This window comes from Ambystoma mexicanum, chromosome 1q (genome assembly GCF_040938575.1).
Source record: "Ambystoma mexicanum isolate Mex_15411 chromosome 1q, UKY_AmexF1_1, whole genome shotgun sequence".
Lineage (NCBI taxonomy): Eukaryota > Metazoa > Chordata > Amphibia > Caudata > Ambystomatidae > Ambystoma > Ambystoma mexicanum.
Window position 1 is genome coordinate 1036479520 of NC_090922.1, and position 14659 is coordinate 1036494178.

Here is a 14659-nt window from a genome sequence, read left to right on the forward strand (position 1 = left end):
AATCTCTAGAAAGCAACGTGTGATCATTCATTCACTTAAAAAGTCTGAATCAAGTTCTGCTTTTTATAAATCCATTAAAAGATTGTAAATGAAACATTGATGTGGGGCGGGAGATGCACATGCCGCAAATACACAGACATTCAGAGAAGTCTGTCTCCCTGTAAAGGGAGATCACTTCCTGTGCCCGGAAACAGACAAGAAGTGACATGGAGGTGAGACCAGTCTTCTTGTCAGTCAAGGAAGGTAACAGGAGGGTGGAGACTGGCTGCAAATGAGTAGACTTTACGAGAATCGTGTACAATAAACCAGCATGCCCTGTTGGCGCAGTGTTGGCAGTGGTCTGGGTTACATCAGAAGAAGATAACATCTATTTTACAACAGAAATGTTGCAGGCACATCCAGTGTCCATATGAGTAATTCAAACGCCCTGGTCACTTGTGCACTGCAACATACACTATCTCCCAAAATGCCATTTTGTATTGTAATTGAGCAAATCAGTATATATAAGATAACTGACTGCTCTTCCAAACTCAACCTGGGCACCTTCTCCTCTCCTACTTCCTTTTCCAGCTGTGGTGTCCCCCAGGGTTCTACACTCTCACCTTGGCTCTTTAACATCTACCTTACTTAGCTGGCACTCCTCATTTCCTCTTTCTCCCCCAACTTTCAGTGTTATGCAGACAGCATACAACTCTTTTTAAAACGTCCTGCTGACCCCCTTGCACCCTCCATCATCCCTGACTGCCTATCTGCTATCCAGGTCTGGTGCACTTCCAATGTCTGATAGCACATCGAGTAGAGTGCTCGCTTTGACATCTGTACAGAGTCTGCTAATGCAGGTTTGAATCCAGGCAGTGCCAAACTCAGCCTTTCCTCCTTCTGAGGTCGATAAATGAGCACCATACACTGTGGGTAATAATAAGCAGTGCTCAGTCGCTTCACGGATTCAATTCAAATCCCTCTGTATCGTCCACAAGGCTGCCTGGGGCTGGATCACACTATCTGCAGCTCTCTTTTACTAAATATTCTCCCTCCAGACCTCACATTCCTCTGGCACCAACTCTTTGTGTGTAAAGTGTTTCTCTAAACAGAGGACAGGAGGTCGATTGCTTTCCTCAGCTGGCTCCCTTCTATGGAACAGCCTCCCCCTCCCTCTGTGTCTTGAGCAGGATTTTCTTAAATTCCGGAAGCTCCTCAAGACTTTCCTCTTTACCGCCTCATACCCCTTTTCTCCTCTGCTAATTTCACAGTTGCTTTGATTGCTGTCCAGGGCCCTTATGCATCCTTAGGGCCCTGACCTCCCACACTGAACCGCCCCAGCTTCTGTCTATCCTCAGCACTTGCCTTGGCACACCCTCCGTCGCGGAGGCTCGCACTTACCATACCTTGCACTTTATCTGTTGCTCACCCACGAGCATGGGGACCCCAGCACCTACCAACACTTCCCCTCTCCTTTCTGCACTTGCACGTTCTGAATACCCACAAGGCATAGTAGGTTTGTCCTTTTTTCCACTCCACTGTATTTCATATTTTTTATGTATTTCAATGTGTCTCATTTCCATTTCCCCTTCCTGTTACCCTGTGGGCGCTTTGAAACAGAATTGACTTGCTGCATAAGCACCTAACAAGCGAACAATAAATAAATAAAGAAGCAGCATGTCTAGTTCTGATTGTCGTAACTGTATTATATTTGTTTACTGTATCAATGAGGAAGTGAAAGCCTCAGTCGTTTTAAAATACAATTGATTACTATCCCACAGGCCTTTTAGGGTTTCTTGCATACAAATGCTATTCCTGTTCATATGTGGACCGTCATATTCTATCACGTGAATTGAGTGCATTGTTCAACAAAAGTCAACAGGAATTATCTTCCACTTGCCCAAAATGGATTGGAAGTAATACATTGGCGTGAGCCACATTACGATGAGCACATCCATGCTAGCTTACCATGCCCTCTGCTACTGGAAGCAGAGGTCACTGTACGAATAAGGCATGATGATTGTATAGGGTGAATAACCTATAATGAACCCATGCAGTAAATATCGCATGCAATCCCAACTGATAATTACTGTAGTCAGCATTCTAAAAACAAGTATTTGAAATCCCACGTGTTTGACCATTTCTGCAATACTCATAAGGAGGGTCACAAAGGAGGCCAGGCCTCAGTACTACTGTTATTTCTGTATGTGGTACTTCCCTCTGGTCTACGTTTATTGACATGCTTTAAATGTTACAGAATCCCGACAGGAGAGCTTCCAGCAGCAGCTCCTCCTCCAAATCCAGCTCCTCCAGCAGCAGCAGTGGTTCGGCAGTGCGCAGATCACCACAAAAGGTAGGCATGCCATTTATGCTGCATGATTGAGAGACCAAGTGTTACTAAGTGTGGAGCAACTAATGAGTTTACAGATGGTGACATAACATGTTCGTTGCTTCTTATCAACACACATCTCCTCATATGCCTTTTTTGGGCAATCCTGTTTTTGAGTTCCTAACATGACAACAATGTTGTGCTACACTACACTACATCTTTAAACAATGTTTATACAATAGTGTGTTTTCACTAATCGACAATAGCTGGGGAATCAACTATATTTTATACAAACGTGTGCTCTCAGTCAATTGTCCTTACGCAAATAAATGCATATATAGCACCACAAGGAAAAAGCTAAATGGAACATTGCATAGTTTTAAGACATTTTAATATTATAGTACAAAATGCATTGTTAAGAAAAATATCAATTGGCGGCCACAGAGAGATATACAGGATATAGAATCAGCACACATTACACCCATAACAAAAGTCATCTTCCATTCATATGAGGAGAAAAGTCTCTTTTGGATATAAAAGAAAAATTGGAGATCAGAGTTGTAAGTATTACAAGCGGTGTGGAAAGCCTACTCATTGATTACATTTAAGCATGTTAAAGAACACAATGAAGGAATGTTCACTAAGTATTGCTATAAAACGTATGATTAGGAGTAGATCATTATGGCTAGCATGTAATCGAACATCTAGAAATGGAGGAATTGATATGAAACTTCAAAAGCGACTGTGATTTGCTCATTGAATATTGAAACATGGAGAACACTGCATGAAATAGAAAATGAATCAAAGGACGAAACATCATAATTAATTTTTAGAGTTGTTTTGTCTAGTCCTTAGGAAGACATGTATGCTAAAGAAAGAAATTGGGCATTGAAGAGGGCGAAACGTGCAGTTCTATCAGTTGTTAGAATAACAAATAACTCAAAACATACCTGATACAATGTAAAGTTAATAAATATTTGTGAACAATTGACACAAGTTGAAATCAGAAAAAGTAATTGATTAGGTAGAGTGAATGTGATATGAATTACATTGGACTTAATGTGATTTGGTTGCATTCCTTTTGTATACCTTTTTGTATGTCTCTCTGCAGTCATCAATTGACATTTTTCTTAACATAAAATGTTTAACTATAATATTAAAATGTCTTGAAATTATACAATGTTCTGTTACGTTTGGTCCTTATGGTGGTATAAAAAGATGTATTTCTGTAAGAACAATTGACTGAGAGCATATCTTTAAACAAGGGCATACCTTCGCAAGATACATCCATGCAGACCTTCATGGTGTTCACACGTGGCACTTAAACTCAATGAAGCTCAGCTGTCTACACGCCCAGTATGTACATATACAACAACTTAAGAATGGCTGCAGAGATTTGTGTATTCTTCTAAACACTCTTTTATAAAAATGATACTTCAGTGCCTGTGAGGAAACCTCCTGTTACTGCCACTTGGTATGGTGGATTTACTGCCACATTACCAGCGGTGATAAAGCGGTGTTCATTTTCATTTTTGGGGTCCATAGGAGTCCATTGAAATGTGATGGCTTTACTGTGAGCATTAATTCCGCTGTGGTAAAGGGAAGGATTTACCTTCCGCTATATGCTCTTAGTAAAGCTTGCTGATGCCAGTGATGAGTCCTCCGAGTACCAGCTGCATGTGGTTATACGCTGCTGTCTCCACTTCCGTAGGCAGGGGGACAGAGGCACTGCTTCCATCCATCAGACAGTCAGAGTATTGCCAGCCAGGAGGGGTCATGAATGTATGCAGCCTCAACCCTATAACGAATGTGACTTAAGCAACCTCCTGCAGTTGTCATTCATCAGATGGGGCCTAGCCTCCTGCACTCCTCAGGTTTGTTGGTGGTACTCGAATACTAGAGTGGTAAACCACCTGCAGAGGAAGATTACATTCATTAGTCTTTCTCACCTGAGCATATCGCTCCAGCAGTAAATGGAACCCACCACCTTGACAAAGCCGAATGGGGCATATATCGCTGATTTCAAATTATACCAGATTTGTTTTCTTTCTGTTTATGATGACATAATTCATGTTTTTTTATATTTCTTTTTTTTTACTTACTCCAGCCAAACTTTTTGGGAGACAACAAGCCCCCAGTGTTGGCAATTACTGCCCAAGCTGTGAGAAATGACAATAAGAAGCAAGGGTACCAGGTGATCGTATACACTGACTACCACGCCTCCAAACCCCAGATCCAGGCCTACCTGGTGGAAGTCACTGGTGCCAGTAGGTGGCGAGCCTGCGCTAATGCTGTCGTCGTCAACTCTCATGAGGCTCAGGTGAGGCAGAAAGAAATCGCAACAAATGAGGAGCACATTGAGCTCCCCTTTCATTTGAAACATCATAGTGTCAGTGCAGTCATTTTCAACTAAATTATAATGTCCATAATACTTTTTGTGTCAACCATTTCTATCTGTTTCAGGCATCTCTGAAATGGGGGCGCAATTGCCAGGATTACAAAGTAACAGCAAAGGCTGAAATTGGCCACTTTGGCACACAACCAGCATTGAGGGTAAAGTTGGAGTGGCCAAGAATCCCGTCTAAACTCAGAGCTGCAGAGAAGTGGTGAGATATTATTTATGTATTTATAACTGACCTTTGTTCACATTGCCTTGTGGCTATAGAGAATGAAAAGGAATGTCCGTGGGGTGATCAGTTGAAAAACCTCTCAAAAAATGGCATGGAACAATTTCCTCAGTTAGGTAAAATTAATGACTAGTTGTGGCCGATACAAAATATTACAGCTTCAGCAGAATGATAATTCATCTGATTGGCACAACACCCCTCTTTGTAGGATTTTAAAGGCAAAAGGCTCGCCAGTGCGGCAAACAAGTCAGTCTCCACACCAGGTGCCAAGGCAAGACCAAGGAGCCAATGCTTTTCCAAACTATTTCTCAACTTCTCTTACTTTTTGTCCACCAACTTTTAAACTTTAATTTCCAATGTAACACCAAATAGAAAAATACATATTACTGATAATAATAGGTAGTGACGTGTTCCTCCTGTATATGTGTCTCCATCGCACACTTTACGGAAGATTCCTTCATTGTTGACAGATGGTCTTGGGACTTACTGGAAATTACTCCTTCTTAGGTGGAAGTTTGATTCCTGCACCCGCAAAATCCAGCTTTGCCCAAGTGATTGTCAAAGGGACCACCGGTGCTGCTTCTGAGTGGCCGGTTACCGCTTGCATTGGGATCCCCAGGATCACTAGCGTGTAATGTCTTTGCTTAAAGTATTGAAATGACCGCTACATCGAGATGCCTCAGAAGCTCACTGCTTTGTTCAAATAGATCCAAAGCAGAACAGAAGGGCTGAAAATGGGGATAAGGTGCACTGGACGCATCTCTACAGCTTTGTATGATTTTCCAATTAGTGAATTTAAGACTGTTCGTGCTATGAACAACTCTATGTTGGAGAAGAATCCTTTCTCTGTTAAGCAGCTATTCAAGCGATATATCCCTGCTGGCAAATTGAGATCCACTCACACACTTCAAGAAAGTACCTTATTTTAAAAGGGTAGAGACTGGAGGCAGGGGACATGTGTTTTACGGCCAACCCTGTGGTGTTCCCTGATACCTTCCACAGCTGGAATAGAAGACCACTTCGCTTCCCACAGGAGAAAGCACATAGCACATTGTCCTCTACCTTAGATTGGGTTTTCCTTACGGATTCTAAGTCTGGAATTTCTGATCCATGGGTCTTAAGGATGGTGGCCCTTCTCTCAACCCTCCCATCTGGCAATAATTACTCTGGGCAGATGATGCGCACTCGTATGCATTGCGGGACAGAATCACCTTGGCAGTGTCACTGGTGTCCTATGTCGCTACAGCAAATGAACCCTTAACACAGAATAAGATAAGTATATATGTAATATCAGTAGTTAAGTTAGAAAATGTAAGTAAATATAGGAAAATTGTACTTTTAGATATGTAGTTGGAGTTTACACAGTGATATCTGGTGCCATGTGTCTTCACTGTCCTTCACAGTGGAGAAAGTCATCTTTCTACATCTTGTTCAGATGGCTGGAGTGATCAGCTTTTATTTGGATCCACAATCCAATGTTGCAGTCAGATTAATTTCTCACTGATTCATCTAAACCCTAATTTCCTGGAAGCATGGATTACAATGTGAATAAACTGACTAGATCACTTCCCACCCCAATGTTGCATCGAAGGAAACATGTAGCATGTACACCCAGAGGTTTTGGTTTGCAGGAAATATCCATTGGTGGCTCTAGTTTTCCTAAGGCCACTCTTGATTTGTATACGTTCCTGCAGGCAGCAATTATAAATTGAATCAATAAATGGCTCGCTAACCTCAAATAAAAAGATTGTGATTACCACAGGAAACAGTGCATTACAGAATTTCACTAACTGGGTGTATCAGGGGATTTTATAATATGGGTAATCCAAAGAACATACAAAAGGAATGAATAAGAGCTTATCACAATCAATCACACACAGCGTTTGACACAATATCATTTCTTAGCAAATCATGTATAGATCTCAGTCAACATGTCATCGAAAGGGAATTGTATGATTTATATTTGAGATTGTTCCTTGGTTGACTCTTGACTGGTGGTGTCTTTTAGTTGATTCTTTGTTTCAGTTCTGCTGTTGTTTCCGGGTTCTTTCATGTTGTCCATTATTTTCCAGCTAATTCATGTAATTCATTGTCTTCCCATTGGTCATGATTGCTGTTGTTTTCTAGTTCTTCTCTGTGTTTGCTGTTGATTTCCTTTTGCTTCATGTGTTCTGATCCCTTCCAGTTGATTCATGTTTGAAGTAGTTGTTCTCCATTTAATTGTTTTTTGCTGTTACCTAGGACTTGGTAAATGTCTGCAGTAATTGTTTAATTGTTTCATGTTTTCTCTTGTTTTCAGGGTGTCTCAGTTTATTCCTGGAGCGGCATACGTAATGGGATTTAATGAAAAACATCAAAAGAATCCTTCCCGGCAGGCCAAGATCATTCTTTCTCTGAGCTCCTCCAGAACATTTGACACAGTTCTCCAAATACCCGAGGTAAATTACACGAGGCATAGGATTGGATGTCTTATCAAAAAGTGAAATGACTTTACAGCTGTCCAAAATGCTTGTCCAAAAATGACGCAGATGCTTTATAGCTGGGGTATCCTACAGATCAGAGTCTTATTTCTGGATGACTGATCTTGTGGGGGGTACTGCCTGTACGTCTTGGCTAGGAGGCTAAAGGACGGGGCTGGAGGGGTGCTCTGACTGCTGCTGTACGGTTGTCACTGAGGCAACATTGTGCCTAGGTAGGTTGGTAGGGGAGTAGTGGATGCTATAACCAGTGCAATGGCGTTCGAAACTCTGGAATTGGGTTCCTCACATCCCTAATTGTGGAGCAGACGAAACTAGTCCAACAGAGTCCATTCCAAGTGCCACTATGAGAGTTGGAAGTACCTAGATGTAGGCGTATCTGCGGGCTGTGAATGGGGTGGGAGATTCCGTATATGTGCTCTTTACATGATGCTGCATACTAGTGTCCTGACTCCAAGATTTGTCTACGTCAATAGCTATTTGTGCTGTGCCAAATGCAACTGCAATGGTCTTGCAGCACTGAGACTTGTCTACATTGGGCCCATGTCCATGATAACTAGACCTGGACCTTTGGTGGTAGAAATGCATATGGGGACATGGATAAGAGAAGGGGGTCATTGAGTGCACTTGTCACTGTGGAATGTAATTGAGCTAGATCAAGAAGAGCGTGATGTTTCCGTTCCATCTAACATGGCTGTGCGGTGTCTTTTGCAGCTCACGCTATACTGCAGTTCCACGCAGCTCCCATTTGCGATCCCAGCTGGTCGACCTGTGCAGAGCTCAGACGTTCAGGCTCCCGGATGGAACATCTTTTCTGAAGCACCAGCAATGCTCATGGACTCTCTCAAAGGTGAAGAATCAAAAATGTATCCCAATGGAAAAATAATCCTTTTAGGGACTTGATACAAGCAGGCAGTTTTGCAGTTATTTTTCATGTGCTAAATATTATTTTCTGTTAGGTCGCTGCACTGCTGCGCATAATAGAATCACCACCTTCAATGATGTCAAATTTAACTACTCGATGCCTGGAAACTGCTACCACGTCCTGGCCCAAGACTGCAGCCCTGAGCTGAAGTTTCTGGTGATGATGAAGACAGCGGAAGAGTCACCTGATCATAAAGCCATCAACATTAAACTCGGCAGCTAGTGAGTAGCTCTCATCCCATCACTGGCTCCTATATCAGCACATCCACACCTAGCAGGGCAGAGTTGTGTAGTCCTTTGCAAGCCCATGCTCTAACAATGCACTTACTTCTAAGTAGTAGTGTTTCAGTTGGGTCAGGTTTTAGGTAGATACTTTGGAGGAAAATGTGGGTGTATAGGTTGAACACCATTTACCATGGTAAACATGCCCAACAGAGAGAGCTGACAATAATGATATAATCATATAAATACTATGTCATAGGCCCTCATTCCGAGGTTGGTGATAGTCATGGCGCAATTAGCGCATGACTAGCACCAATACCGGTACCGCCACCGACATGGCAGTATGGGGACTTACCGGTCCATTCCGAGCTTTGCGGGACCGGTAAGCCCCATTTTAAAAGCCATTCCCCATTCCCATTTGAGCCCCCATAGGGCTCTATGGGAAGGGGGAAGGCGGCAATAACAGTACCGCCAATTGCAGTACCGTTATTGACCCCGGCATTCCTTTGCGGGTCCCGTCCTTAACAGCTGCTAAAACCAGGTGTTAAGGGAAGGACCCGCAAAGGGACCTCGGAATAGGGCGCAAAGAGATTACCGGCACCGGTGTCATTACCGGTGCCCGGTATCCCTTTGCGCCGCAGTCTTAATGACCCCCATAGCCTTCAACACTTTACACAAATAAACAAACCTCCAAAATACACCTCAGCAATTGCAAGTATTCAATGTCTTAGTGACAATGACGACATTACTCAAAATACCCGCAAACACATATTTGATGGCCAATATACCTCTTTATTGCATGGCGCCAATAGTGGTACAATGTGTAGCAGCCGGTGGTTCTGCCATGCAGGCATACATATTCAATACCCGCTTAAACCTTACAGTGCTGGGGGTCTTGTGAGGAGCGAGAACAGCATGCTTTGTTGTGGGCCTGCTTCTCTCCTAACTCCGGTGTGTAAGATTTAAATTGACTGGCAAAGGAGCCACATTAGCACTCAAGCAATTCATATTTCATTTAAAATATGCTGGTAGTGGCGAAAAGGAAATACGACGGTTACAGTATTACATTATCAACCTTTTAAAGTTGCATTGAGGAGTCAAACACGGGCATGCGTATTTATGTATTTATTAGCATTTATAAAGCGCACATCAGCCCTTAGCCATCGTGGCACTGTAATGCGGGTTCAAATTCCGTTTGAAATATATTTCATTGGATACATCTTTTGGGGAGTCACGACCAGAATCCTGTCAATGGTTTCAATGAAAGAGATATCTAAAGTAAGGGTCACTTATAGCTATTATTCCAATGTTTCTGCTATTGGATGTATAGGGAGTGGACAAACGCATCCCTTTTTTATCGCATCACCACTCTAGACTGGCAGAAGAGAATGGCAGTCACAACGAAAGACATCATGAATTGGCTTGAATCTGATTAAGTAGGGAAGACATCAACCCCCCCTTCTTGAGCGCGTGTGATGCTATCTGAAGATTGTTCATATTCCATGTTCCAAAGGGGCGGGGCTTGGTGGCCAGTAGAGGTAGTGGGGGAGTTGTGAGCTAGCTGCACTGGTGACCCTAAAGCCCCTTCTCAAAAGCTGGCATCTACTCTATTCAAGGCACACCACAGACCATGGCAAGTTCTATTTTACATTCGACAACAGTCTTAGTCTAATTGTTTTGGAAATGCACAGGAAGACATGTTTGTCAAGAATTCGCTCTATTGTGAAGTCGCAGTGTGTATCTCAGGGCATTGGCAACAGAGATCAACCAGCTCTTGGATTAGAAAATGCATAGTCTCGGGAGGAAAGCTCAGGGGCAACGTGCTCGCCTTGTAAGCAAGACGACACAGAGCAACGCAGGTTCGATACCAGGGTCCGCACCTAGAAACCTCTGGGTATTCAGTGCATTATAAATAACATATCATATCATTGTAATAGCAAACAGTGTCTTGCATTGCATTTAATTTCCTTCGTATTATAAGCAGTCTGGCAACAGGACTAGCTAATATGTAACTCAACGTCAAGACAAAATGGACTCCTGAACAGTTGTGTTGTTTCCTTATAGTGACATTGACATGCACCCTTCCAATGGACTCACCATACTGGACATCAATGGCATTCAAGTGGACAGTCTTCCCTATAAGTCCCACTCGGGTAAGAACATTAAACAGCATTGTAACTTTGAAGTCTGTCCATATCAAGTGAAATAAAACTGCAGGGAAGATGTGGGAATCAGGATCTAACATTAATATATGGAAGGTGTGATGGCACACCTAAATATTCACAATTTGGCAATCAGGTAATCACGCGCCTTGAAACACTTGTGTATAGGCGTGTTACAAATGCCATATCATATCATATATCATATCAAGACTTCATTCTTAATGGACCTCCTCATGAATGTACATATAGTTTTGTGGTTGAGGTTTGGGTAGTGGGGCTTTATCTTTTATGTAGTGGATGCTGACCCAGTCTAGCACTGGATTTTCTTAAATAGTCTAACTGGGCACGATAGCTTGGTGAGTTATGTGCTCACTTCAGAGATATGTGTGCATTATGGAGTCACATGAATGAATCCCCGCAGAGCTGATTCAGGATCTGATCCTTCCAAGGTGAATGAATTGAGCACCATAAAATCAGAGAATAATATATTAATTAAAGCGCTTAAGGGCATAAATAAACCAGCATGAAGCACTATATGTAAAATCGATAGAAAGGAATCTGTTTGTTGTCTACCTCTACTATTGAAAGACACATACTTTGAATCCCTCCTCACAGAACCATTTGTAACAATTGAAAAGCAAGGAAACGGGCTGTCCCTGACTGCACAAGACTTCGGCATCGCGAACCTCTACTTTGATGGAATCACCTGCCAGGTATTCTTTCCCTCCTTGCCAGACTTGTTTTGCATGAATGATATTGCACCTGTGCCGCATAAATGACTGTAACATTGTCTCAACAAGGTTGAACAAGCCTTTTGGATGAAGGGCAAGAATTGTGGAATTTGCGGCCATCACGACGATGAGAGAGAGCAGGAATACCAGATGCCCGATGGACTTGTGGCTAAAGATAAGGAGAGCTTTGGCCACTCCTGGATTCTTCCAGGAGAGTCTTGCTCTGGAGGTAATACTAGGCATTCATATTTATTTTATTTTATTTATTTATTTATGAGTACACTTGTATAGCGCACCAAGCCCTGGGGCATCTGGGTGCTTCGCTTAAGAATATGGTTACAAGTTAATTTGCTGTTTGTTTGTTTATTTATTTGTATTGCGCGTCAGACCCAAAGGTAACGGGGCGCAGTGAAAAGAATATACGAGGCTTACAATGTTACATAGAATTACAGTGTTACAACGAATTACAATGTTACATAAGATTACAATGTTACAGATTATACAGATTTAGTCGCGCGTCTAAGGACGGTTGAGGAAATGATAAGGAGCGAGTCGGTCGGTTATATGCAAGAATTTACAGTAGTGATATATCTTTGATGATACATATATACATTCAGATAAATAACATAACACAAATTAAATGTCTTTCAATACCTTACAAGTTGTTGTCAATGAGGTGATTGATAAGATTTGTTCTAAAGTATGGGAAAGGTAGGTCTGATCTCAAGTTATGTGGCAGAGCATTCCACCATTTAGCGGCTAGCACAGGGAAGCTTGTGCCACCAATTTTAGCAAGTTTAAATCTTGGAATTACCAAACAGTTGGAATTGGGAGTTCTTGTAGGCCTGCTAGAGATTTCTATTTTTATTTTGTCCATCAGATAACTGGGAGCAGCGTTATTGAGGGCTTTGTGCGTCAAGGAGAATTTACATATACATTTACCCTAAACAGTTACATTACTTGCATATAGTATGGTGTGTGCCCTGGTTGGAATGGCAGAAGAATTGAGCAATATAACAGCACATTGAAGCCTGCCCTTTAAGACCATCCTGACTTAGAAATGCTTGCAAACTTGTGCTTTGTGTTGTTGCAGCATGTAAACTTCAACGCACTCATGTGAAACTTGAGAAACCCATTCGCATTGACGGAGAGGAGTCGAAATGCTACTCACGCACTCCAGTTTTGCGCTGTGTGAAAGGATGCTCGGCCACCAGAACTACCCCAGTGGCCATTGGCTTCCACTGCCTGCCAGCTGGTAAGATAGCAGCGAGTATGCATAGAAGCCTGAGACGATTTCATGTGTGGTGCTCCCCTCCCCCCCCTGAGAATTGTACTTTTCTTTTTGGTGGCGAGTGAAAGGTTTCGGGAGGGGATGCACTGGAACATCAACTTAACTTGTGCTAACAAAAGATGTGCCTGATTCACCAAAGGCCTGTAACTGTGTGCATCCTACATTTGTAATGCTTACTCTGGTGTGATGTTATTTAAATCAGAGATTGAACAGGCATTATCACATGTTTCAGAAGCCCGGCCCTAGTCACATGTGGGATGCACTGTGGAATGAATGCATGAAAAAGCTGGCATCTGCATTCACCTGTTAGGAAAAGGCAGGGGGATGTGCAATGCAAAGAAGGATACTTTCAGACCCTTTGGTGCATTTTTTATAAATGAGGGCATGCTGCTGCCCCAGTTGCATTACTATGCCCTAAACCACTGCTGTGCCAGTTGCATTCCTTTTCCTCAAACAAAAGAACAGACATGTTTTATTTTACCATGAAGCGACCATCAAGGAGAAATGTGCACCCAAGACCCATCAGGGTGCCGGGATCCTATAATAGTATAGGGGCACAAATCCAGAAATAATGCACACTTCCTCTGAGAAATGAGCAGGGCACCTTTGTAAATAAACTCTGTGCCCGCAAATTATCTTCCAGAAGATCCGATGGTAATGTGATGAGGCACAGAATTGTCAATAAATGGCCAGTGTTAATACACTCCCAGCAGCATTCCCAATAACTGCATACTCTCTGGAATGTAACTTCCACTTTACTGTCCCAATTTTGTCACTGCCAAGTAAGGGATTGGGCACAAGTAAAGTCCCACCTCGCACAGGCCGTGGCCAATCCTCTTCCACTGAAATGCGCTTGTGGCCAAGGATACAAAGCCACCAACCCAATGACACTCTCTTTCTTTTTAAGCAAAATAGCAAAGGGACATATGTGATGAGAAATGTGAGTCCTCGTAGTGCCAGCTTCATGATTCAATCCAAGATGCGAATTGTGCCCCCTCCCTGGTGACAATCCCATGATTCTGTTTTGCAGACTCGACTCTCGACTTGGCTGAGGGACAGCTCAAGATGGACAAGTCTGAGGACCTCGTGGACACCATCGAGGCGCACACCGCGTGCTCCTGTGAAGCTCAGCAGTGCACAGCGTGAAGCACCTCCAGACAGGAAGAGGCTGCTCTTCTTGGCAGAAGACTAGTGTTAATAAGTGGCATGCTAATTTAAATGTCTCCAACTATTTATATAATCGAAATGTGGAGATTCATATTTCAAACGTAGTTTATGTTCTAAACTACGGAAATAGAACTATGCACTTGTGTACATATATGAACTACTAATAAACCTTTGCATTCAAAAAATATGAGTTGAAAAAAATCATTTATACTGCATATTGAATATAGCACATCAGCTCCAGGCAGCACCTGGACATATTTATTGTAATACTAGTCCTATATATCGAGAAAACTGTCAAGAAATAGATCTATTTGTTTTTTTTTAAATTGTTGCATATGTAGTTTACAAGAAACCTTACACAACATAAATTCATTAAAGGAAAAGCAGAGAAGAAAAAAGAAGGAAAAAAAAGAAATTTTTAAAAGAAACAAAAGGAAAAATACTATTTTCCATAAAAACAGAAAAGATATTTCCATAAAAGTATGAAAAGTAACAAATTGCAGAAATCACATATTATGTTACAATAGTTAGAATACAATCCATTCAATACAGTTTGTTCAACAGAATAGAATCAATTTAAAGTACTCAGTTCTAGGTTTTTCTTATCCAATTCAGAACTGAGAAAAGTAAGAAAGAGATTCAGAGCTAGGACCAAAGAAATAGCACTGCCCCGCATGCAACAACACCAAAACAGGTTCCTGGACACCTCTGAACTACCAGTGATATTGTCCTTGAATAGCTTGGTATGTT

The 14659-nt window shown here is 42.1% G+C and overlaps 1 protein-coding gene across 1 annotated transcript in view; it reads left to right on the top strand.

Moving 5' to 3' along the window:
- The window catches only part of LOC138540915 (vitellogenin-A2-like), a 74953-nt gene extending 60857 nt beyond the window's left edge, over positions 1 to 14096 (top strand). Inside the window, exons 25-35 of the mRNA XM_069641717.1 lie at positions 2237 to 2332; positions 4416 to 4628; positions 4772 to 4914; positions 7235 to 7373; positions 8127 to 8262; positions 8372 to 8558; positions 10623 to 10711; positions 11336 to 11433; positions 11521 to 11680; positions 12545 to 12706; positions 13773 to 14096. Of these exons, the coding sequence (XP_069497818.1) occupies positions 2237 to 2332; positions 4416 to 4628; positions 4772 to 4914; positions 7235 to 7373; positions 8127 to 8262; positions 8372 to 8558; positions 10623 to 10711; positions 11336 to 11433; positions 11521 to 11680; positions 12545 to 12706; positions 13773 to 13888 (1539 nt within the window). The 3' untranslated portion in view covers positions 13889 to 14096. The remainder of the gene's footprint in view (positions 1 to 2236; positions 2333 to 4415; positions 4629 to 4771; positions 4915 to 7234; positions 7374 to 8126; positions 8263 to 8371; positions 8559 to 10622; positions 10712 to 11335; positions 11434 to 11520; positions 11681 to 12544; positions 12707 to 13772) is intronic.
- Positions 14097 to 14659: the final 563 nt, after the last annotated feature.